At 36.3% G+C, this 27,760-nt stretch overlaps 1 protein-coding gene across 4 annotated transcripts in view; it reads right to left on the reverse strand.

Moving 5' to 3' along the window:
• LUZP2 (leucine zipper protein 2) overlaps nt 1-27,760 on the reverse strand; it is a 309,639-nt gene that overhangs the window by 49,624 nt on the left and 232,255 nt on the right. For all 4 annotated transcript variants that reach the window (XM_070428148.1, XM_070428147.1, XM_070428146.1 and 1 more), the window contains exons 6-7: nt 15,650-15,712; nt 9,741-9,803 (exon numbers count right to left, since the gene is read on the reverse strand). In XM_070428148.1, the coding sequence (XP_070284249.1) occupies nt 9,741-9,803; nt 15,650-15,712 (126 nt within the window). The remainder of the gene's footprint in view (nt 1-9,740; nt 9,804-15,649; nt 15,713-27,760) is intronic.

Here is a 27,760-nt window from a genome sequence, read left to right on the forward strand (position 1 = left end):
TTGTATGATGCAGAAACTCACTTTATTCTCATTTTATAGATGAGAAAAAAGAGACATGTTTACTCTTCTCCAAATCTAAAATGAAATTGACAGAGGTCAGTATCCAGAGTGTCTGATGTTAAATGCTGCAAAATCCTGCCCCTTATATGGGTGGAGATGAAGATGGTGAGTCCAGTTCTGAATAAAACACAGGCTCAATAAATGCCCAAAATAGGTAAGACAAATCCAAAAGCTCCCCCGTCCCCGTTTATTTTTGTTCTTGTTGTTGTTGTTTTTTTTTTTACTCAGCATATTCGAGTCTGCCGCTTCTTTTACAGTCTGGGAGATGACTTTAAATGAGAAAAGTTTTATACCCCATTAAATAGCAATACACTTTCCAGTCTCATTAAATTACTTATTAAAATGAAATATGAAAATATTAGATTGTGATGTGTTTTGGGGGGATTTATTTTCTGAGTATAATATCTCTTTTATCTCACCTTTTGTCCTTTATTTACCTTAAAGTCAAAAGAAGTAAAAAACAACTGGAACCAGAACCTGTGAGCCTCCTGATCAGTCAGAAGTACCTGCATGGTATTAAATTGTTGCTGGTATCTGCCTCGCTGGCTGGAAAGATAAGCAATCCAGGCCCAATGGGAGGAGAAGAACAAATCAGAGAGGGAAGCTGATCTCCATATACAGAGCAGCAGGAGCTTGAACCTTTCCTCACCAACAAAGAGAAGCACTATTTATAAAAATATTGATACTTTTCTCTAAAAATTATTAATAACACCATCAATACTCCTCATGATCTGACACATCCCGTCTTCCCAATTTCTCCTCTTCCTTTCTTCCACATGCACTATACATTCTAGCACATTCTATGATTTATTAAATAGTGATGCATGTCCAAACTGCCCTACCTATGACTAGACTGTGTTCTCAATAAAGACAACATTTCTCATTTGCTCATTGACTCTTTCCTTCCTTTTTACAAATATTTACTGAGTACCTAGCAAGCATATATAGTCTTTGGTGCAGTGCCTTCATTATCTAAACACTATATCACTCTTCCATGAAGCTTGCCCCAAGGTTTATTGATCTTTGAGCCTCCCCTCAACTGATCATTGCCCCAAGAGTGGTAGGTGAAGTGCTTATAAAACACTTGCCATGTTGTATTCAAAATAACTGTAAACTAGCCTGTCTCCCTTACCGGACTGAGGGCAGAGCAATGTGTCATCCAACTTTGTCTTTTTGATGTGTGCTGCAAAATGTCAGCTGTGATGGGGGGGTGGGTAGGAATGGGGAGAGATGGATATTCAATACCCTCTTTCAGAGGTCCGTATGCAAATAAAATACTAGTAAGTTAAGTGAAAGAGAACTCAGATCAACTGATTTCAAATGCTGGTTCTTTCTACCACACGATGTCTATAGAATTTTTAAAATTTTTTTTATTGATTTGGGAGAGAAGGAAAGAAAGAGAGAAAGAGATAAAAACACCAATTTGTTGTTCCACCTGTTTGTGCATTCTTTCATTGGTTGATTCTTACCAGGAATAGAACCCTCAACCTTGACATATTGTGGCAATGCTGTATCCAACTGAGCTACCTGGAAAGGGCTGATTTTAGATTTTTAAAATTAAGGGGAAAAAAAACACCCTCAAAAACTTTTCATAGCAAATATATTAAATGCCTAGAACCTTACAATTTAAAGTGTGGCCCACAGACCTTCATAGTCAGCACTCTCTAGGGGCTCAATTAAAATGCAAAACACTGGGAGGGGGGTAGGGGAGGCCGGGGGAATATCAAGGGGGGGAAAAAGGAGACATATGTAATACTCTTTGTAATACTTTAAGCAATAAAACAAAATTTAATAAATAAATAAAATGCAGAATCTCAAGACCACCCAAGACATACTGAGTCAGAACATCCTTTTAAAATGATACACAGGTGATCCTACACATGTTAAAATTTATGAAACACCAATGAGAACATCCTCATTTAGTAAAGCCCGGTATTATTTTTAAAAGAGTAGAATTGGACAATCCCAAAGACTGCTTGATTGCTACTGGACTTTTACAGACTAATGTAATGTTAAAACCCAAGCAACATGCAAATAATAGGGCTCAAGTAAGTAAAAATGGAATTTTAACATCACCATTATTAACAATGTATCTAAAAGTAAAAATAAATTGAATATATACAGAAAGGGGGCATGATGGAATAATTAGTATATCCTTTCTGTTCAATCTGAAACAAAAAGAAATCCAGGTAGCTATAGTTAATATTCCTTTAGAAATTTTTACAGATTTTAATGAATAAATTATCTGTATATTGGCATATCATATTTGACCAAGATAGAACCAAAAATAAAATCAAATTAGTAGGAAAAGCTTCTTATATGTCTAATTAAGACTACAATTTCCATCTATTATTCCCACAAACAATATGTTAAAGGCAGTTGAAAAGGGAATGTAATCTTTCATATCTCTATCTCCAGATAATGGTCATTGGCAATTATGTGAAGAAAACGCATTTAGTTCTTGGTCGCTATATCAACTTATTTTCTTTAATAAAAAAATTGTGTAAAAATTTTATAAACATACATATCCCAATAATTTCATTTCTGAAAAGTCATTATGCTCTTAGTCCTTGATTACTGTATAAATACTAAAAAAAATGAACTGTTTTCTCTCTAGAATGTTCTCACTTTTTCATTCATTTATAAGTGAATAAAATAAATATATTTGCTTGAAATGAAGGGGATGAACTGCTTTGCCCTTGGTTTATGAGGTGGCTCTATAACTTAAGGGAGAAAAAAGGGCCAGGAATGCAGTTTTACACATCCCTCTGACTATAATGTCTGAAGGTCAGAGTAAACAGTATGTGATGTATTTCTTGAATGGCACCAAGAAAACAATTGTTTAGACTGAAAAAAGTGACCTCTTATGACCTTGAGAAATACAATTTTCTCTGGAAAAAAAATCAATTCTTTGATAATGGAATGTGTATAAAATATTCTGTAAAATTAATTTGCATATTAATCTCTTTTGATCTGTTACATAACGTTGAAGTGTGTGTATTCATCTTATTCATAGTTTTCTGACAGAGAATTTGATATGTAGTGAGGCTAAGTGACTCCTTTAGCTCAATTTCCAGTTAAGTGAAAGAGTTAATAAAGAACCCTCACTTCGCCTGACTGGTGTGGCTCAGTGGTTGAGTGTTGACCCATGAGTCAGGAAGTCACGATTCAATTTCTGGTCAGGGCACATGCCTGGTTTCAGGCTCGATCTCCAGTAAGGGGTGTGCAGGAGGCAGATAACCAATGATTTTCTCTCATCATTGATGTTTCTATCTCTCTCTCCCTCTCCCTTCCTCTCTGAAATCAATAAAAAGAACCCTGATCTCTTGACTGCAACTCTATATTCTTCTTACCATCTCAATGTATTAAGGAAGAAAAACTGGACAAAATATTTACTAGCTAATGCTCAGGTCTGATATAAGTAAGAACCTTTAGATGGAGATGATTCAAAATTCGAAACTAGCCTTTTTTAGAAGTGCTTTGTTTTGTTTTACTTGCAGCAAATGCACGCCTAGGCTCCATAGTAGGTGTTTCTTAACGGTGCTGTGTGGCTTATCTGACTTGTTGCAAGAAGCACTGGTTAAGCAAAAAGATTTTGCCCTAAACATGTTCATAGAGTTTCCACACATCACCTAATATATCCTATATGGAGTTTTTCAGCTTCAAGGAATTATCAGATTTCTATTTATATAGGCAGAGTAGCAATGGTTGGGGGCAGGATGGGAAGATATGCTCATTATGACTTTGACAAAAGAGATTACACAATAGGGAAGAAAACGAAAAAATGTGTGTTGATGACTAAATTTTGGCTTCTGGCTAAGTAGCATGAGTTTAGAGTACTGAAATGTTTTTGTTACCTATTCAAATATTATAGCCCACTTCACCTCTCCAGTTTATTTCACCATTAGCAATAAATTGAGTTCCATCCTTGGATAAAATCACAATATTCCTGGGACTTCACATTAATTACATCTTGAACTCAAATTTCCTTTCTGGAGGGATCTTAGAAGAGTGGACTCAGAGAATAGGAAGGGCAGAGAGAGTCATAGCATAAAGAAGGAACCCAAAAAGGAAGACTACTGGGAAGCTTACATTAGAGATATGAGCCTGGCATGTAAAAAATCAGCCATAATTGGCAGTGAGAATCCAATTCACAAGTGTTCACAATTTTGTAAGAAGGAAAAACCTACATTGGAATGTTGCAAAACCTTAACCACTGAATATCTGCAATCGGGGCAATGCTGTCAGGGAGGTTAGTCAATATCGTGCTAGAGATTGGAATCAAATGTGTTACAGGACTCTTCTAATGTGAAGGTTCTATGTTGTTGAAAATTTATGTAATACCTTGATTATACTTGTTTCTTAAATGGGCTTTGTTCAGTTCAAACAACAATGGTAGGTAGAGACTAAGATACCTGAAATTTTTCTGTAAGAGACACATTAGGGACAATAATTGAAGTGGAAGTGTTGCCTCCCAGGGTGTAGTACTTAGGGATTCTGCTCTTGCGTTCACAAGCTGCACATTCCTTTTCGAAAACTATAGAGAAATCTCATTTTTTTTTGTTTTCATAGAAGAAACTACTCTATATTTTTTAAAAGTATTTTGTGCCTTTTTTAAAGTTTCTATATCATATGTTTAATTTCAGAGGATCTTTCATAAGTTTTAACATACAGTTTGGATATATGTAATTTTTTATAATTTTTTTCTTTATTGATTAAGGTATTACATATGTGTCCTTATCCCCCCATTGCCCCCACCCCCACTCATGTGTCCATTGGTTAGGCTTATATGCATGCATGCAAGTCCTTTGGTTGATCTCTCCCCCTAACCCCCACCCTCGAGAAATCTCATCCTATATAATAAAGATGTAATATGCAAATGGTCATTTCGCTGTGAAGCATAACGACCAACCACGTAATGACCAGATCACGGATCAGCAGGAGGGTGGGGCAGCAAGCTAACAAGCGGGCAGCAGAGAGCTACAGGAGGGGGCAGGGCAGCAAGGTATGAGGGGGAGCAGGGGGGGCGGAGGGAGCTACAGGAGGGGGGGCAGCGGGCTGAGAGCTACTGGAGGGAGGCAGCAAGCTACTGGTGAGCACCTGGGGCATGGATTCATGTGCAGGGCTACTATTTTTTTCATAATTCTCTAAATTTGTCTGTTTTAGCAGCTTTCTATGCAATTACATTTGAAAGTAATTGGCTTCTCTTTTATTATGCATAGGTAGTTAACAAACTCCATAGTAACAGCAATGATAGTGATACCATTGGAATTAGCCTAGTTATTAATAACAGGAAAAGAGCAAAGGGAAGGCCACAAGGTATATGTCATTTGTGCAGCTTTTCCAGGAAGCTAATGCTTTATACTTCCCAGGTTGCCCCAGTCCATTCCCCACAGATCCCTGAGGAAAGGGAGTGAACAACGGAGGAGAATAGACACATGCCCAGTAAAGTCTGGTAAAATAGGGAATGTACTTGTGTTTCAGTCACACCTGGGAATAGGTCATTGGCCAGAGTAGGCATGGCCACTGCAAGAGTTGGAAGATTTAAGATATTGAATCCCCTAAACAAAGGAGGTCGCTCTCTTGGCTCTCTTGGCTATGGGCTCTCTTGGACTCCACACAATGGACTAATGGACTGCAACTCGCCTGCTACTGAACTGAACCCAATGCCAACATGGAACAGAAACTCCGGACGCTGTTCTTTGCTTTTAGCTCTCCTGCATCACCACTTGCATTTATTCCAGGACTGAATTAAGAGAAATGGGACTTTGGAAACCCACAGATGTAATTCCACACAAGTAAAAATTACTCATCATCCTGTGTGAGTCTCAGAAAGTTCTTTTTCTTGAGATACGGTAAGGACCCCACCTCTAGCACTTAGTGCGGAAAGGGATGCCCCACTTCCACCGATAACAATAGGAAGTCAAATAAATCAAGTCAATTCACAAATATGTCTCTGAAAGGTCTCCTGCCACCACAAAGGAGAACATCTAAACAATTTTTTTTTTTTTTTTGCCAAAAAGTATTAAAAGGAAGACAATAACTTGCTGTTTTCTGAAATAATAGTTGACATCACCATTAAGGTAAATATGAAAAACAAGGCATTTAAAAAATTATATAATGAGTAAAATTTCAGTATGTTTCCTTCACTCTTATTTCTATCATACATTTGAAAAATTATGTCTAGAATAGCAACACTAGTGTAATTGTTCTATACTTTAATAGAGGTGAAAGCTACTTGATGTGGTTTGTACCTCGTAATACTTCCAACATGATCAAATTTGACTCTACTGCAGACCATGGTTTCTAATCTATCATTTAAAACCCAAGGTGAGGTCTGATCAGAAACAAATGTTGAACTTGCAGTATGCTCAGGAGAAACAGATGTCTCACACTATATATATATATATATATATATATATATATATATATATAATTTTTAAATATTTCATTGATTTTTTACAGAGAGGAAGGGAGAGGGATAGAGAGTTAGAAACATCGATGAGAGAGAAACATTGATCAGTTGCCTCCTGCACACTCCCTACTGGGGGTGTGCCCGCAACCAAGGTACATGCCCTTGACTGGAATCGAACCTGGGACTCTTGAGTCCACAGGCTGACGCTCTATCCACTGAGCCCAACCAGTTAGGGCTATATTTATTTTTATGTGGACTGAAAATAGAAGCATTTAGAACCTAAAGAAACCAGTGCATCTGTTGGTATTTATTGTGCTTGGAAAGGAATTGGGCAGGTGCTCTAACCGTTGAACAACCAGCCAAAGGTGTGTGCTGAGTTTTAAAGAAACATGGGTAAATTTCTGTGGTCAAATACTCTTTAGGGCTAAATATATCAGTATATACTATCTACTGCCCTGATAATCAATGTACATATAAAATATGTGTATGCAAGACCTAAATGTACACTCTGTGGATATAGTAGTAAGCAAATCAGATGAGCTTACTGCTATCAAGATGAGTGGGTGAGTACACTGTAGCAGAAACTGTTAGTTGCCTCCCAATCAGTAATCTGCTCCCTTTTACTTTATAGCAAAAAAGAAGCAATCTTTCACAAAAAAGCTGAAAACACTAAGGTCTCACTTCTTCTCATATATATATATAAGTTTGGGAAGAATTCTTAAAATTTTTTTCTCCTTTATAAAAATTATGACCCTGAAGGACAAGTGAGCCCACCCCTTCTTCTCTGATTTTGTACACAATTGGATGAAGGCAGCATATGCATAGGTCTTCAGTCACTCTCATAATACAATGAGGATCCAAAGCTTAGAACAAATTACTAGTAGTAAGTTGAGGATCATGACATGTAAACAAATAAATAAATGAGAAATCTGGGGCCTTGTTGACATTGCTTAGCTTCTGGACCAGTTATAAAATTCTCATGTTTCAAGACCTCTTGTTATTTTAGTTATCTATAATAATAAAAGTATAATATGCTAATTAGACCAGACAGCGAAACGACCTCTGAACAAAGCCACGGCTGTGAGGGCCGGGCCCCTTGCACAAATTTCATGCATTGGGCCTCTAGTTAAAATATAAAAATAGTCTGTTAAATAGCTTTTTGGGAAGGGTATAAACTGAGGGCATTCTAATTTATGCAACTTTATGTTCTACTCATACACAATTCACCTGATTTAAAATGCAAGTGCTCCTCTCAAAGTGGCATGAAATAACACGGCTTACATGTAATGTTTCATTTTCAAATCATAAAGATTTTCAACAAGTCCTCATTTTGGTCATTTCTGAAAGTTGATGAATTACAAATCCATATTCAACAACTGGCATATTACAAAGAAGTAGACTGCTGAAAATTATCAGATCTCCTCATTCTCTTCTCCCAACTTTTCTCTCTATAACTCTTCTATTTGAGAAATAAAATTCAAAAGATTTAAGAGCTTCATATTTCTGTCAGCCTAATACGTAAAACTTGTCAGCTCTAGGAAGTTGAATGTGTTTTATTATATTCCTGATTTTAAGTTAAACTAATTCACAGAGAACTAGAAATTTCTTTGCAAATGAAAACATACACCTATTCTTTTTCTATTTCAATTATTTATTGTTGATGACTGCAAAAAGCCAAGGCCAAGCTGAATGTAAAAGTTAAGATATTCTGAGCTCAAAGTCTTGGTCTGAAATATTAATGTTAGACAGACAAATGCCTTGTGTTTCATACTTTTGTCTTATCTATTCATTATGTACAATGAGAAGAGTGCTGAGAAGTCGGGATTGGTAAGCATTAATGAGAATTAATTAACAGTTTTCTTGGTGTACTGGGGAATGTCCTGTTACAAATGAGGTCAAAGGAATGGCAGGGAGCATATTTATAGAAGATCAAGTGGCAAGATGTGCCTCACATAGAATGAGTATTTAATAAATATTGGTTGACATGAAAGGAACACCTTCCCATGACTCTAAGCCAAAAGTGAAGAAGAGAGATAAGCCATTTATTACTGTTCTCAGTAAAAAACAAACAAACAAAAAAACCTGCAGGATTTTCCAACTATTAAATAAAATGAGGAATTATCCCTCTTTAAACCTTACATTTGTAGATAGGGCTGGTCAATCTCATGAAACCATTTTAAAAAAGCAATATTACACAGAAAGTCATCTGCTCTTATTATTTATTAAAACAAATTATTATTCCTACTACTATGAGCCAAATACCCTATTTTCTACTGCATTTGGCAATGAAAATGTATCATAAGCACCACAATGAAAAGCACCTGCCTCTTATTTCCCATGCTCAAGGGAGACAAAAATAAAATTATTTGTAGTAGTTTGCTGGTATAACAAACTACAATACACTATGTAGCTTAGAACAACACAAATGTATTCTCATAGAAATGTATTTTCATAGAGTTCTGGGAGTCAGAAGTCTAAAAGGAATTTTATGGATTAAACCAAGGTGTTGGCAGTGCTGGTTCTTTTCAGAGGCCAAAGGATGGAAATCCTTCTCATTGCCTTTTCTCCCCTAGCTTCTGTGGTCACATAACTTTCTTCTTATTTAGGCCTATTTGTCTCACACTTATAAAGACTTGTGTGATTATATTTAGGACCCACCTGGGCAATTTAGGGTAATCTTCCCATCTCAAAATTATTAACTTAATCATATTTTCAAAGTCGTCTTTGCCATTATTGATCACATTACCAGGTTCCAGAGTTTACCAAGTATATATCGTTGGGGTGGGGCATTATTCAGTCTATCACATCCATACTTTGTGGTAGATGACTAACAAGGCAGAGGTCTTGACTTGATAGTCTTGCAAAGAAAAGTATCAATAACTAAAATCTATCAACAATGACTATATATGAAGACTCTTGATAATAAAGTGATTTACGCAGGATCTCTGGAAGTCAAGGATGTAGGTTACCAATAAATCTCATCTTAGAAAACTTAGTAAATGCTCTCCCTAATGTAAATATTCCAACAGACAATATTCTTCAATGCCGAATTAAAGTAATTTAGGGTCAATACTTTGTAATGATGCCTGTCTTTGATTAAGAAAGTAGCCAGGAAACCATATACGCATTTTTCTCCATTAATTTCTAATACAGTCAAATACAACTCTAATTATTGTGCAAATCTGGAAATTTAAGCTAAAACATATTTTAAGTAATTTATACACCGGGCTACCAAGTTGGAGGGGGAAAGGAGAGAGATGCTCACCTTAAATAATAAATCCTTCTTCCCATAACGAAGCTCCTTCAGCTGGGCTTGAATTTTTTTTGACTGTAAGAGCAGAAACATGAATTAGTGCCTTAATTTCATTTATATGTTTAAACTTGATGGTTAGCACTTCTTCAATCTTTACAAAATGAATTTTTCAGCCAAGCAAAAGAGTCCAAAGATTTTGGAAATGAAACAGGAAAGCTTAGCCTCCACTTTGGGCGTTGGTCATCCAGCTGTTCTAGGCAGGAAGAGAAAACCAAAGCCTGCTCAGAGGAAACATTAACAGGTAATCCTTAAAGAAAGTGTCTTACTGTTCCCCCACCCTCCAAAGAATTCCAGTCACCCAGGCACGCCCAACACTCCAATTTTAGATGCTAAGTATATCTCTTCAATTGCATGCCACAGTTTTGACTGCTTATTTCAATTATTTATTAAGGTAAGATTAAATATGGATAAGTTTAAATTGACAACAAATTTGAATTTGACATATGTCTGAGGAGAAGACAGAAAGCTAATGTGACAGGAAGTGAAGGGTATTTGCCCTTTAGAAGAACGTCTTTTTTAAGGGGACCTTCACAAATATAAAAGTGCTTATAACAGAAATCTCTCTCAGAAGGTATATGTTTGGCTAACACATTGAAATATACTTTAGCAATAAACCACAGATAATGAATATGATTCCTGTTTTTCCAGGGCAGACCCAATTTCAAACATTCTACCTTAAGAACCTTAGTCATTTGTCTCTCTACATCTAAGATTATTGGTGTTGATTCTTCAGTAGAAGAAATAGAACACAAACAAATAGATTATAATAGTCACATAAAAAAGATAATGGAAAAATAGTTGAGTGGGAATATAAAACAGTACATTCACTTTGGCAAACAATTTTGGCAGCTTCCAATAAAGTTAAACATACACAAATTGCATTATAGAGCAATTATTTATAGGCATTTACCCAAAAGAATATATAATGTGTACATAAAAGTTTATAATATATTTTTTCATAATAGTCAAATGCTGGAAAATACTACATGTGCATTAACTGATTAACAGTAAATTATGGTACCTCCATGAAATGCAATATTAGAATGCTGAATTTAAGAATGAATTAAGGGCTGAAACATGTAGCAATGTAGATGGATTTCAAATGCATTGTATGTAGTATGTGAAAGAATCCAGTCATCATGTTTTATATAATACATTATATGATATCCTACAAAAATACAAAAAACAAGGATAGGGAACCCAATCATGTTAGTAGGTACCATAGGTTGGGGATTGGTAGTAGAGATTATAAAATAGCAAAAGGGAACTTTGGGAGTAATGCAAATGTTCTATTTCTTGAATATATACAATGATCCAACCCATTAAAACTGTATATTTAAATGGAATAAACTCTATGTAAATTATATCTTAATGAAATTCAATTTCAAAAGTAGTTGGCCACAGTACATAATAAAAAAACAATATTCTAATGGTACTATTTTATCCCAGTAAATTCTGCTGAAATAATGTCCTCCTTAATAAATAAAGTCCGCTAATATTTGAAATGTTATAATTTCCCAAGCATACATTAAATGCATGAGTCTTCCACTGAACCAACTGCAAGTGTACTGTGATTGTTTCCTATTATATTCAGAACATTTCTAACCATGCAAGGTAGGAGAGTTTGCAAAATGGAAGACTGTGTTATAATGGTGCTATAATTTCTAAATTTTTATCCAATGCTGGAAGTACCACCAATTAGAGTATAAAATTGAAAGTGTTGTAAATGCAAGGCTCTAATATTAGAAACACAGTTTTCCATAGACATCTTTATTGTGAGCCATCTGCATTTTGTGATCTATTAAATCAGAAAGCTGATAAGAGAGAACAAAAAGAAAACAAAATGAAATGGAAAGAAATAAGAAAGGAAGGAAGAAGAGAAGGAGAGGGTAGAGGGAGAGTAAGGAAGGAGAGAGGGAGAGGGAGAGGGATAGAAAGAGGGAGAGAGAGAGAATATGAGGGCCTGAGGGACAGGAAGCAAAGGAGGGAGAGGAAGAGTTTGACACTAACAATTCAGAACTATGTAATTAAACTCTATACTCAGAAGCAGCAAGGATTTTTGCTTTCTTAAAACCTAGTAAGGTTCCACTTCCACAAAAAGGCATCCTCTTTTTCTTGATATGATTAGTGAATGTAAAATGCATGGCATAATGCGTTAGAAGACGAAGAGCCATCTTGTGCATATCTGGTTGGTACTAGCCCTTAAGAATGAAACTCACACCTGAGTCCTTACCCCCTTGAATTTATGCTTCTACTTCAGGACTCTCCTAGTACATTTACTACAACTCTGCTGCTTCTCTTACAAAGATTCCTAAGTGACCCAAATCATTATATTCCAGACACAGCATCTCTCTTTTGTTATATGAACTTTACCTCCAAGACATTTCCTGGTTTTCATGACTATCCTTAATTTTGTGCTACTGATATTAGTAAAGGACTAATTCTGTTATCTCTCTCAACTACACATGCACGATAATTAGCATTTTCTCCCTGCTGTTGCAATCTGCTGTTCAGGACTCATTTATAGTCAGGACAGTCTCTTAGGAAAACACACTTTGATTTTGTTGTTTTTAATGTTCACCGAAGATATTTTTAAAGGGAGAAACACACAGAGAGAAACATTGATGTGAGAGAGACACATCAATTGGTTGCCTCCTGCACATGCCCCTACTAGGCCTGGGAATTGAGCCTGCAAGTCAGGTACATGCCCTTGACCAGAACTGAACCTGGGACCCTTCAGTCGAAGGGCTGATGCTCTATCCTCTGAGCCAAACGAGCTATGGTGCTTTCATTTTTTTAATCCAAACTAATGTTGACCAATATCAATGGGGAATGAGAGATTAGCACTCCATTTGATTTCCTTTTTTTTAGCAACTTCACTTCTATTTTACTCTATATTTTAAGTGTTAGAAAGGACTCAGTTTAACCATTTTGGCAATTCATTTCTTATTGCATACTTATACTGAATGCTCAGAATATAATTTAAAATTTTCTTCATAACTTGGATTCATTATTAAAATATCAATTTTGTATTATGCAGAAATTCATTCAGGAACTATAATAAAAGCCTACATGTCTTTTTCTATATTAAATGAACATGAACAGCTAGATTTCCTGAGCCTAGTTACGGTTATTTAAAAATATATTTTTAGAATTTTTCATTACAGTCACTTATCACTTCTCTGCCTCTGCCTATTCCAGCCTTCTTCTAATTTTCAGTAGTTCAAAAGCGAAATTCTATCTAGGCATCTGATGGAAAATAAGGATAAATACAATTTGAATGAGTGCATCTTTATTTTGTAATGCACATTAATATGAAACCCAGCTGACACTGACTGTTTTCTTTTACCTTGTTGGCATCATTTTGGAAAATTAGAATTTTCAGAGGGGTGCTCTTCAGACAGTCCAGATATTACTACATTGGGCATTTTAGTAATTTTCTTTTAACTATGTTAATGATCTTAAATGTAATTCTAAATGGTGGTGCCTGTGGGTCATGAAGTTTTCACAAGTCCACAGCAAAAGTTAAGTTTGTGATAAGGGTGATAATTATGATGATTATAGTTATAATAAAAAGAAGATAAAGAAGGTGAGAAAGATAGAAGACATTGTTCATGGTAGAACATTTTAGCTAGGCTTATTTTTTTTCCATTTTAGAGACTATTGTTTAGTCTGAGATCTTTCTTTCCAACCATTTATGTTCAAATATAATTTCTTTCATAAAGTAAGAGTGATGATGATAGGATGGTACATGAGACTTGCAGCAGGAGCTTCCATTATTTTTGATATTCTTCTGTGGAAAATTGAAATATTAGCAATCTATTGGGTATCAATAGGACTTGGACATTTTATTCATCTATGAGTACCAAACATTTAGGGTCACTGATCTAGAAAACATTAATAGAAGTCATTACTCTTTTGTTTCGTTGGTGGCAATAATGAAAGAAATAATAAAAATTTCCATTTATATTGAAGACAAATTATTGTGACGCTCCCTTTTAACCCAAACTTAAACTTTAAATTGGAGCTATAAAGAAAGAGATAGGGTAAATGTATAAATCATAATGAATATATTCAATTTAACATTGTGCAATATTAATGTATAAAATATCTAATAAATCATAAATAAAAATTCAGAAATAATATATTCTTTAAGTAATACCGTATTCAAAATAAATTAATCATTTTGAACCAAGGGGCTAAAACATACAGGTAGACCCAGGCTATTATTGATTGTTTCTGAAGACTACGGACACCTTCTCCTAGGAACCATCTCTCTTTCACGTGCATGAGTATTATAGGGGCCATCGGAACATGCCAGCCATCTCACAATATAGCTTCAATCCACTTATTTCTTATTCAAAACTGTTCTATTTGCTTACCATCCAGTAAGTATCATTAAGAAATTGTATAGTAAATATGTAATATTTTTAAAAATGTAGAAAATATAAACAATATAGTAGTTGATCTCTATCCAAATATGAAAATACAATGAAAGAAATACTACAAGCCATTCAATTTGATTTTTGCCTTATGGGGTATCAACCTGTCATTTCCATGTATTGAAAATTTATATTCATTTCATATACAATATTACTGTAAAGACATAAACTGGATTATTAAGTTGCATGTTAGACTTTAACTTTATTGTTTATAATAAGGACTTTTACATGTCCATCAAGGAGTGTTTTCACCTTATTTAATAAAATAAATCCCAAATTCTGGATGGACACATGACTACCAACCTAATGTCACTTTCTCTTTTTATTTTTTTCCCCCATTGATTTTTAGAGAGTGGAGAGGGAGAGACACGGAGAAAAAACCTCAATGTGAGAGAAACACATTGATGGTTACCTCCCTCATAGGGATGGAGCCTGCAACCCTCACAAGGATCAAGCTGGCAACTGATCCTTGAACCCAGGACCCTTCAGTCCACTGGCCAATGCTCTATCCACTGAGCCAAACTGATTAGGGCCCTAATAACACTTTCCATTTTCCTTTCAAATTGGCTAGACATATGACCTAGTTTTGGCAAATAGGGTACAATGAGATACGTGCCACTACTTCCTAGTTGGGCTCCTAAAAAACAGTGACTGTGAGTCACTAGGCAATCTTTCCTGTCTGTTCTACTAGAAGGTAATAATAACAGGAAGAGGTTTTTGTGAGCAAAAACTGGCTGCAATATTTAGGAAATGAAAGAGGTATATTGCCAGCTCTCTGCCTTATGTCTAGACTATTTTGGGCAAAGGGGTCAACTTTTAACTTGTGTAAGCCATTTTTCTACTCAAACTGCCTTTCCTCCCCCTTCCTTCACAGGCATGGGATCTGCATCATGGTATGAAGACTCTGATGCATGTTCCTTTTTATTCACAGATGTTTCCATTAATAAGTCCTTGCACAACTCATCCCATCTTTGTGTGTGCTTCTTGGGGAGACCAACTAACCCAGTGTCTCCTGTCTCCTGTCCTTGAGGTGTAAATAATCCATTTCTGTTGATACCATCTCTACTATCTCATTAATACCACTAAGAATTATTACTATACCCTACATATTCTACATTAAATCAGGGATCATAAAATATAAGTAGATATGGGAGATGAGCAGTTAAAGAAATTGATTTTAGTGAAGCCTGGATTAAGCAGAATAACTTTTTGCCCCTAAGAAATGCATGAGTCTTTTTTGGTTTTCTTTGGCTATGCAATGTTAAAACATTCAATATATATCTAAAAGTTTTATTTCCTTATTCCAATGTTTGCATTTATGTTAGAAGGGGGAAAAGGTCGCGAGATGTCTAAGTTAAAAAAAAAAAAAAGTCTAGCACTAATATTGTTTCTATCCAGTTGAAGAGAAAATTGACTCACCTCTTCTGCACGGATGCCACACAGCTTATTCCCTGACAAGAGTTTGTTTTTCAAGCTTTTATTCTGAGGAAAGAAATATAGTTTTATTGTTAAGAAGTGATCAAATATTAAGAATCCCTTTAAATATGCGAGCAGCCTTGCATTTCTCTATGTTTTGTTCACAAAAAAAGTCCTTAATGATATGAAATATAATAGATTTAGATAAATTGAGTAGAATCTGCAGTGTAAAAGATTGTTACTTCTATTCAATTACAATGTGGAAATATTAGCATTAATCCTTTAAAAAGATGGAACTTTATTTGGCCTTAGATTTAAAATCCGTTTTACATTTTATAACATAATTTTATAATTTTAGTTTCAAATCTGCAATTAATGCTAATTTCCAAAAGCACCCATCTAGACAGCAAGCATTTATTTATGCTATCCTGTGGCTGCTAGTCACCTTGGACCCTACTATAATACAGCCACCGATCCATCAGGGTCTGCATTCCTTTTAAAGAAGCAGTTTTAGAGTTCTCTTCTACTCCTGACACCTGCATTGCTCTCACAGGGCATCTTGATGCTCAAAAGCTATTTTGTCTTCCAGGCCTCATAGGTATGCTCTCATTGCTCTGTACAGATACAGACAGGTCAGTTAACCTTTGGATGTCTCATAATTCACCTAGATTCTTAGATAAATGTTTGTTACTTCTGACATGAAAGCTACATGTGTCTAAAAACCCTTAGAGCCATTCAATAATTTCTGTCTCATTACATTCAGGCTTTTAGTCTTTGCCCCAGACTCCTTTTATAGAGGTGGCAAAAGTAGAGCAAAAACTTCGCAAAAACTCACAGCATTTTGACTTTGTAATGTCTCTCTGGGAGCAAACACTGCAATGGTAAGGTACATCTCCTGCATAATGACTCCAAGAGAGTCAATTTGATAAGCACCATGAGCAAATGGACAAAAATTTATGCAGAGTGAATGAGTAACTGAATAAATGGATACATTAAATTTAAGAGTTCTCCATTCACAATTCTCACCTGATTTTGAACATTTCCTATTCTATTTTTCTGCCATGCAAAGAGGAGGCACACCAGTTCAAAATAACCATTTATCTATTTTTTTCTCTTTAGCTATGAGTTGAAATTCTAAAACACCCATTGAGAATTTCAATACCGTAAAATGTTTTACACATATGAGGAGGTACCTTGATCCACACAATAATGCCTTTTTGCAAATATTTGTATGCATCATTGAGCACAAGATTAGGGCTTTTAAAGAGACTTTAAATAATATACATTATTTCTGTATTTAAAAGCTTGTAAATTACAATAATGAGATACATATTGATGTGGTAAGTCTGCAGTGTTGCTCAGATTGCAGGCTAAAAAATTCCCTAGTTTTCTTTCTGTTCATGTCTATAACGTTTTGATATATGCAATCTTAATTATTTGTAATGCAATAGTCTATTTTCTCTTTTTGATTTATTATATTATTTTGTACATAGAGCTATATCTCTAGAGATTTGATATTCACTTATATATTTTATCTCTTTAGTGCTATATTGTTTTAATGAGAAGACTGGTGAAATTGAAATAAAGCCTATAGTTTATTTAATATTATTGTATTAATGTTAATTTGTTGGTTCAATAATTATTTTATCATTCTTTCCGATGTTACATTAGAGGTTTTTGGATAAAGTACATGAGAACATTCTGTATAATTTGCCCTGTTATTTTCTATGTAAAAATTATTGCAAAATAAAAAGTTAAGATATATACAAAAGAAAATTTAAATAAAAATAAATAAGAAAAAGTGAATGAAGCACGTTTGAAATGAAGATGCATACAAACACAAAACATCCACACATGTAAAAATGATAATAAGTTAATCTATTTAAAAATTGGTAAATATAATCTATACTACTTAAAATTTGCATCTTCACTTAAAACGTTTCTTGTTTTTCTTGCCTTTGGTTCATTCTGTTCAATTCTAAGGTTACAGAGAAAGCAGTGAATAAAACATTATTTCACTGGAAATGTTTACAATAGTCTTGGACATTGCATTTGGATCAGCACTGGGAAGGCTGCCACTCCTCCACGTGGATGCCATCCAAAAATAAGCTGTGATTATACTGTGTGTCCATAGTCTGCTCTGGCGGTTGGTAATTCTGGGCAACGGTATAAAGCAATATGTTTCCATTAAGCTAAATGTCATTTCTAGAGCTTAAGAATTACAGTATTTCACTATTTTGAAACATATCCAGAATTGGGGATAATTAATTATAATCACCCACAATGGGGCCAATTGCGGGACACAAGGGAGTCTTGCCAAGGCCCATACTGAGATTATTCTTAGATGGCATGTGCTTCAGCATGGATGGCACACAGCGCTGATGCAGGAATACTGATTCCCAGACAATGCATTGATTTAACCTTTCCACCCATGATTAGTGACTACTTTCTTAATCTCCCCTACCCCCCAAAAAAGACTTGATAGCATTTAGGTATTAAACACAGAGTTTTTACAATTTGGTAATCAGACTTGTGTCATTACTTCTACCTTTTAAGTGAAGGATCTCATATCAAACTTAATGATATTTTTATAAGATCTAAAGAAACAACTTGCACAGGTAATTATACCCAAAATTCCAGAATACAATTATGAATACGCCTCACTTGAGAGGATATAAATAAAGGTAGATTAAAAGAGTCATCAAATGTTTAAATGTCTGTTCTTTCTTCATGTCATGCTTTCATCATCATTTCTTCTAATAACTGCACCCTGATTTTTCTTATGAGAAATATTTTCCATGCTAATTTCATGTGGCCATGTGACACAAACTCTACCCACTGCATCAAGGGAACAGAATAAGACTCAAGAATCAGAGTCCTGGTCCAGATTTGATAAAGTAACAAGAACATCCCTGATGAGACTGAAACATAAATATTTTATATTCGAGAATTAGGGAGAAAAGGGTTCTGAGGATAACCACTAAATCTGAACTTATCTGAGAATAGACCTAACATAGACCAAGAACACCTGGGTACATATAAATACTGGATTCAAGTGATGTTGTTGGTCCCTCTACTCCCCTTCACTCAACCTTGCTTGAAGCTAGTAGACTAGGTTTTTCAGTTACATTCTTCTAGCACCAGCCCTTCTACTCTGTTGATGCCATACTTAAATCTTTTTGTCCACCCTATAATCACATAATTCTGCCACTTCCTTAAGATTCAGAGTAGTGCCCAGGCTGGTGTAGCTCAGTGGTTGAGCATTAACCTATGAACCAACAGGTCATTGTTTGATTCCTGGTCAGGGTACATGCCTGGTTTTGACCTCGATCCTCAGTAGGGGGTGTGCAGGAGGCAGCTGATGATCAGTGATTCTTATCAATGATGTTTCTATCTCTCTCTCTCTCACTTCCCCTCACTTTTCAGAGTAGCAAAGGATCTCCAAGTAACCAAGATTATATTGAACACTAATGACACAGCTTATCAGGATGTGGGCAGAGAACATAGCCAAGAATTTTGCCTTGTCTAAAAAGAAAAGAGATCTTGCTTAACACCGACATAGGTATTTTCCTCCTAATTGGATGCTGTACAAATTTGGGGTAGGTTAAAACAAATGCTCCTACCAGCTTCTTGGGAACCCAGTTTGTATATGTCTCTGCCCTGCCTAAACATGTCATTTATTATTCCCCAATGTCGATATGATAAAACTCAAACCTGATAGTAACAGAAAATCTTTCTTAATAAATAATACATCTGCTTAATCTAGTTTCATTTTTGCCTGTGAAATTAAAACATCCTAATATATTTTACCTGGTGTCTCAATCCCAACATTCTGGGCTACCCAACAGAAACAGATATAAACCTAGTATATCTCTATAATCTTGCTATATGGAAATGTAAAAACTCTGAAATTACTGTGAGTCTTGATTTTATAAAGTGCTCTAGAGTAAAATTAGGTGTTAATTGGGATTTTTGTTTGCAAATAATAGAAACCAATAATGGATAAAACAAGCTAAACATGAATTTATATTATGAGGATTTTATGTAGAATGAAGAGAAAGACTGAGGAATGAGGCTCAGAAAATACACAGGAACCAAGTAGGAGGGGGTATCTATAATTATACAACAGGAATAGAGTTACTGTGACAACTAAATGAGAGATTGTAAATCACTGTACTTAATTACAAGGTGGAATTATGAGGTCTCAATTTTCATGTTGTAAGTCAGAATCTGGGATCACTTAGGATCCTCAAATATAATAAAAGTATGTAAATGTGTTTATCACATTATTTTCTGGATTTAAATAAGATATACCACTGCTGTTATGCAGCTGAAAACTGTTAATGTCTTTAAAATGCAATTAAATGTGACCCTAAAGTAAAAACTGTCAAGAAACTACAGAAAATAAGAAATGTGTATGTAAATATTTTTTTATTTATTCTAAGCCACATAAAAGAAAAAAAGTGGAATTTTAAAATAGAGAAAGATGAATTGTCTACAAAATAGTTTGGAATTGATAATGGAGAAAAAGGCCAAACGGAATAAACCATATGGAATTACTTCCCTTCCAACAAAAGGGAATTCCTTATTCTTTCTAGAATAAGGAAGAAAAGTATATACAGATTTTTTTATCTGTAAATACCTAAGTGCTTTAATATAGGTACATTGGTGGAAATATCAACCAAGGGAAAATTTGCTTTTGTTTCAGACATTAAGTAGATGTGCCTATTTTGTAGGTATATGCAAAAATATACGTAATTTCTACTCAGTGTCTATAGCCAAAGTATCTAATCTGTACTGATTCAAATGCTGTTTCTTTGTAAACAGGTCAGTATGATTAATATTATTCACTTCCCTAGGATGTTATACTTCTTTTTATTACAGAGCAATCTAGATTCTATCTGACTTAATATGTAGAACAAATTGAGCTGCACTAAAATTACCAGAGAATTAAACTCCCCAGTCGCTAGTGGGAGCAAAGTGAAGGTTCTTGAGGTGCTGCTGAAATAAGCATTTTCAGAAGCCCTCGTGGGAGGATGGGATGTGGAAGAAGGCTTTATTTGTGTGAAGTTACATTTCTTGGGTTTCAAAGTTCCCTCCCCCTTAAGCCAGTCCTGGAAAAGGCGCAGCTGGGGTTCCAGCAGGGCCAGAAACAAGGCCAGTGTCCAGAGCCTCCATTCTATGTTGTAGTTGGGTGAAGTTCAGCATCCAGGCCAAATTAAAGCCCATTAGTCTATTTTGTTGAGTCCAGCATGGCTGTGTGCCATGTGGGAGCAGGAGAGCACAAGCCCCTGCCACAGGAGAGCCAGGAACCCAGAGCATGAGAGAGAAAAGAGAGAGAGAGAAGGGAACTTCCTTTGTTGGGAAGTTTACATATTCAGGTTTATGTCCTTGCAGTGGCCATGCCCATTCTGGCCACTGCATCACTTTTAGGTTTGATTGACAGGCAGACAGGTAAGCATCTTCTCATGTCATTCAGACCTTACTGGGCATGCATCTAAACTGCCTTTGTCCAGTGCCTTCCCCCATCAACCAGAGGAGAGCAGACTTGAAGAATGCTAAATGCAGCTTTTTGGCAAAGCTACATAAATGGCTTGCCTATATCTAGCTTTCCCTTTCCTCCTTTCCTGTTAAATAATAATCAGGTTATTACAACGGTATCACTAAGATGTTAGCACTAGTTAGTTTCTTCTGGATATCTGGTCAAACCCTACTTGAGCTTGGTTAAAGCTGCAGGACACAAGTAAAAATAACTGTTTAGTGTTTATTATTGAACTAACGATTCTCAGGTAGACCAGTAGAGAAGTCTGAAGAAAAATTGACGCTAAAATCAAAATATTCTTTACTTAGGGTCAAATGCATCAGCTACTACCTTTTTCTTAAGCAGAAGTTTGCTCAGTCCTATCTGAATGTTTAGACATGTACCTTAAACATTAAGTATTCTTCCAGTATTCTTTTTCTGCTTATTTAAGACTGAATCCTGCTACAGCAATTGCACTCCAAGTGATTGGGCATGCTGTGACAACAAGGACTGCTAGTTCTACACGGACTTTCTCCTTTGAAAGGAAATTATGTCAGTATTATTTTCTGCATGTGAATGATTAATTTGATCTTGGAGAAAACATCTGTGTTCAGAGTGCATTCTGAATGCAGTGGAGGAGGCAGCTGCTCATACGATGATGCCAAAGGATCTCATGGCAAAGTTACCTCTCTCCATCTCAGTTTTGGCCTCTATTTGTGTCAGAATACTTACCATTAAAGTCAGAGCCCTAGTTTTGATTTGATTCATTTTATCATTCATCCATTCATTCTTCAAATATTAAATAAGTCTTCCTGTAACCCATGTATAGTGCATACAAAAAGACATCGTGGGTACAAAAAGACCTTTACATACAGTATTGATGTCCATATTATGTCACTAGGGACTGCAAATTAAAACAGCAATGAGATTCCACTACACATCAATTAGAATGGCAAAAATTCAAATTACTGACAATGCCCAATGCTGTGGGAGATATGAAACAATAGGAACTCTCATTCACTGCTGGTGAAACTACAAATTGGTGCAGCCACTTTGGAAGACAGTGTGGCAGTTTCTTACAAAGTTGTATAAACTTTTACCATATGATTGAGAAATCATACTCCTTGATATTTACCCAAAGGAGTTAAAAATTCATATCCACATAAAATCTGCACAAGGATACTTAAAGCAACTTTATTCCTGGATGCTAAAACTTGGAAGCAACCAAGATATCCTTCAGTAGGTGAATGAATGCATAAACTGTGATATAGTCAGACAATGGAATCTTATTCAGGGCTAAAAAAAATGATGTATCAAACAAACAAATCTATTCAATTTTATTAAAAACAAAACAATAAATAAACACACTAAATAAAGAGGATATTAATACTTTTAAAAATATTTTTATTGATTTCAAAGAGGAAGGAAGAGGGAGAGAGAGATAGAAACATCCATAATGAGAGAGAATCATGGATCGGCTTCCTCCTGTAAGTCCCCCCTGGGGATCAAGCCCACAACCTGGGCATGTGCCCTTGACCAGAATTGAACCTGGGACCTATCCACTGAGCAAAACCAACTAGGGCAAATACTTTATAAAATTGATATATTCTTATCAAATAAATTTGACATATTTTAAAAAAGTAAAATTCACACAATGAGTTGTGTTCATCAGGTTTGGTTTTTAAAAGTTTTCATAAAATATGCTCACTGAAATTCCAATATGTTTCTAAAAGCATTTTGCTTTATCACAGTTATCATTCATGTCAGCAAAGATCTTCCATTTTAAATTACATTTACATTGAAATTTGAAGTGATTATCTTCATTGTAAGATTCAAAATTTTGACTCCTGCTTCTAAAATCATGGTTCCAGCAAGAGAGAATAGGTATGGTGGGTAAATATTATTTACCTTTTACTGAATATTTGAAGCATTTTGATATTAAAACAAATTATGTTAAACCTTTTCTAGTTATTATTATTTTTTACCCCCAATTTCCACCATGAAGAACTCAACACAAAAATACACACTATCAGCTTCCTTACATAGGACAACCATCCTCAAATATGTTTTCTGGAATAGCAGTATCACCTGGGTACTTATTAGAAATACAAATTCTTAGGCCCCAAATTGACCTGAACTTACTGAGTCAGAATCTCTGATACCAGGGCCTGGCTACCTGAACTTGAGTAGCTTCTAAGGCGATTCTGGTGCTCACTCAAGTTTGAGAGGCACTGTTGAAAGCAAATGTGAGCACTTGCCCCAGATTTATTCAGAGAGAATATAATGGCAGTCCATTTCTGGATTTGTGCTCACAGCTAAATAAAATCTCTCTGGTTCATTTCACTTACAAATAGTTTAAGTTAACTACCCCCATGTTTTCAACTCCACCAGCCCACCTTGAGTGATTTTAAGTAATACAAATTATCTGACTAACACATGGGCACCTTCATATGCTACTCCAGTGTCCTTACTAAGTAGACCTCTCAATATGGTAAAAGCACACCCATAAATCTTTCTGACTGCAGTACTGTGATGAGGCTATTTTTCATGATGATGGGAATATGATTCAAACAGCCTTTATCATAAACCTTGCACATGAATAATAAATCAACCATTTAAATAACCTTTCACAGACGTTCCCTCAGTATTTTGTAAGGGCCTTGGAACTCTACATTGCCATTGCTTGACTTGCAGTGTGGTCCCCAACAAGTTCATTAGGGTTTTGATGCCAAATGTAGACTCAGCTAGAGTTTTTCACTCAAGATCTTTTGGCCTGGGATTCACTCAAGTCTCAAAGCTTAGAGTTGGAGGTAGATTTCTTTCTAAATTACTCTACCAAGCTTAGCATAGTATCTTAATCATAGAGTCAATGGCTTATAGTCATAAAAAATGTTTTATAAATTTTTCATTAGTAATAAAAATAAATATGACTGCTCACAAAGTACAGACACTTCATCACACAATTTGCATGCATATTTATCTTTAACTAGAGGCCCTGTGCATGAAATTCTTGCACTGGGGGGAGGGTTCCTCAGCCCGGCCTGTGCCCTCTTGCAGTCCAGGAGCCCTATGGAGAGCGGGCCTAAGCCGGCAGTCGGACATCCCTCTCGCAGTCCGGGATTCTTCACTCCTTATTGCCTGCCTGCCCGCTGCTCCTTACTGCTTGGCTTGCTGTTCCTTTAGTGCTGCTGCAGAGGTGGGAGAGGCTCCCGCCACCGCCACTGTGCTTATCTGCTGTGAGCCTGGCTTCTGGCTGAGTGGATCTCCCCCTTTGGGAGCGCACTGACCACCTGAGGGCAACTCCTGCATTGAGCATCTGCCCCCTGGTGGTCAGTGCACATCATAGCAAATGGTTGCTCTGGTTGTTCCACCATAACAGTCGCTTAGGCTTTTATTATATAGACTAGAGGCCTGGTGCATGAAATTTGTGCACAGGAGTGTGTGTCCCTCAGCCCGGCCTGCACCCTCTCCAATTTGGGACCCCTGGAGGGATGTCCGACTGCCTGTTTAGGCCCGATCCCGGTGGGCAGTCAGACATCCCTTTCACAATCCAGGACTGCTGGATCCCAACCGCTCAGCTGCCTGCCTGCCTGATTGCCCCTAACCACTCCCCTGCCAGTGTGATCAACACCTAACTGCTCCCCTGCTGGCCTGATTGCCCCTAACTGCCCTCCCCTGCCAGCCCAGTCACCCCTAACTGCCTTCCCTTACCAGCCTGGTCACCCTTAACTGCCCTCCCCTGCAGGCCTGGTTGCCCCTAACTGTCCTCTCCTGCAGGCTTGGTTGCCCCCAAAGCAGCATAGGAACCTACATTTTAGCATTTCTCCCAGGAGAGTATTATGCCCATTAGAACCACTGCAGAGTGAGAGGAAGAAGTGAATAGTTTTTAATTCTTTTAGAATCTCTTTGTCTTACCTTATATCCTCCCATTATTAATACTTTCTACGGTACCTGAGGGTTGTCATTCTAGGCTTATTAATCCCTGGCAGGTGTTAGAGCTCAAAAGTGAATATATATATATATATATATATTTTTTCACCAAAAACCATCAGACTTTCAGGTAGCATCTTATACAAGCTTCTTAACAACTCTGTGAGGTTTCTAGCAAAATGTAGTATTTCTACTTAACAGGAACACTAAACAAAACTGACACTCGGAGAGGTCAAGTGACTTGCACAATGCCACACACAGCATTTTTCTGTTTTTAAATCCTCACTGTAGAATATTATTTCCATTGATTCTTAGACATATTGGAAAGTAGGGTGACTGAGAGAAAGAGAGAGAGGAAGAGGGAGAGAGAGAGAGAGAGAGAGAGAGAGAGATGAGAGAGACACATTGATTGGTTGCCTTCCATACACACTCCTGCTGGGCTGGGATCGAACTTGCAACCAAGATAAATGCCCTTGACCAGAAATTGAACCTGTGACCCTTCTATCTGTGGGCTGACACTCTAACCACTGAGCAAAAACAGCCAGGGCAATGTCACACTGCTATTAAGAGGCAAAGGTGGACTGATATCTTCAACTGATCACAGGTCCTGTATTCTTCACCTTCTTGCAACTATTTCCCAAGTAATAAGGTTCAGAGCATAACTCCAATGTGGCTTCAGTCTTGCCAACTCTGACCCATGAGGATGTTCATATTGCTATCTCTCTCCTCAGAGATTAACATTTATCCCATTTAGAAGGCCTACCTATCATTTATTATAGGGTTGAAAATAATATCTAAGGTCCAAGCGTTTTCATGAGGGATGTGGGAGGGAAGTGATGCTGAATGCCTACCCCCAGCTCTAATCGAGGCTCTTCACATAATACAGGTACCATAGTTCACATTCCGAAGTCCAAAGCTTTTCTCACTCTATCATTCTCGCTTATGCTGGACTTAGAGTGTAAATGATCAATGATTCTGCATTTACCTTTATTTTCTCCTAATTAAGTTCAACAATGTAAAAAGTATTCAATACCTAAGGAAGTCATAAATAACTAGGATTTTGAAATCACTAAGTGCCATTTCACTTTCAAAATTTGGAAAGACCTACAGCTTGTCCAAATTTTGTGCCCACATTTGATTCTTCTTGTGGTATCCCTGCTGTGATATGTGCTTTTAGACTAGCACTGGGGCTTTAAAGCATTAGAGTCTGTGAATGAATTGTCATCACATCTGTCTTAATTGCATTTCCATCTGCTCATGCAGTGTGCACCTGTACTTGGCTGATTAGACAAGAACAAGGGCGGGGGGGAAGTCTTCTAACACCGTTCTCCTTACAGTCAAAATCAAGAGTTTACTTTCTAATTGATAGACTGCTAGAGAGGAAAAATAAAAATAAAAACATGAAACAGAATTCACAGGACATATATTTTAGTCCTGGGTCTACCATTTACAAGCTGTCACCAATCACCATGGACATATATGTTCTGTGACATTTGTAAGCCTCTGTGTCTCCATCTATAATTATGCCTGCCTCTTCACTAGGCTAGTGAGAAAATAAAAGGAAAAATAAATGTGAAAGTCCTTTGTAACTGTAAAAAAAATTGATTTTTCAGATGCCATATACTAAAATGTCATTGAGAGAGAAACATAAACTAAAACTTACAGAGTGCAGGATTATCCTAAAATATGGGGTTTACTGGTTGATTAAAAAATCCATATGTGCTTCTACTGCTTCTGTATGCTTTAATTACTCTCCATTTTGATGAGTATAAAATGTGGGATCAAAATGTGGGATCAAAATGTGGGAAGAGAGGACTGTTGAAGAATTAATAAGTAATTACCATTTTAAATATGCCTTTTGGTTCCCCAAAGTGCTTTAATCTTCTCAAATGGTTTAATAGATGCACTACTGAGTTACTACAACCAGGGCAGGAAACAGTGTTTAGATTAGGGAGTATAGCTGAGACTGCAGCAAACAGAGCAAAGAAATACAGAGTGAAATCATTCCAGATGGGCATAAGTACCCATAATTAGTAGCATACATTGTGCAAAGCACATTAGAGGGAACAGACTGCCTTCAGAATGCTACTGAATTAGACTAGCACTGGTATATAAGTTGAATTTTCAGTAATTGTAAGTAAATGACTGGGAAAAGTCTGCCAATTATAGTAACAACCCCTGATAAAAGAAATAGTCCAGTGCAGAATGATGTGGGGAAAGCCAGTGTCTGGACACATAAAAGGGAATCAGAACAACCTGAACATTTATTATAACACGGAGAAAGAAGGTGGAGCAAGGGAAGTCGGGATCCAGGATAAGAAGAACCAGGGAGAGGAGAAGGAGGTGGAGGGGAATGTGAGGCAGGCAGATGAGAATCAGAGAAGACCCGAATCAAATGTAACTAAGGAAAATCCAGGTTTCCCTCACTTCCTTAGTAAGGGAAGATAAGGAATGAAAAGATAATTGAATAACGACCCCTGTATCATTATAGTTTGGGAAAATTACTTCTCAATGTAACTCCATTAAAGCTCACCCCAAAATGTGGTTCAGTCATTCTCAAAGAAATGCTTGTATTGATTTCATAAGTTCTGAATTAAAGAATTTCTCCAGATGCTAGTAAACAATTCTTAATGTGGGTTGGAAGTAATAATGGCTTTTTGAAA

The sequence above is a fragment of the Myotis yumanensis genome, unplaced genomic scaffold, assembly GCF_028538775.1.
Source record: "Myotis yumanensis isolate MYYU_CA2020_CCGP unplaced genomic scaffold, mMyoYum1.0.hap1 SCAF_10, whole genome shotgun sequence".
NCBI lineage: Eukaryota > Metazoa > Chordata > Mammalia > Chiroptera > Vespertilionidae > Myotis > Myotis yumanensis.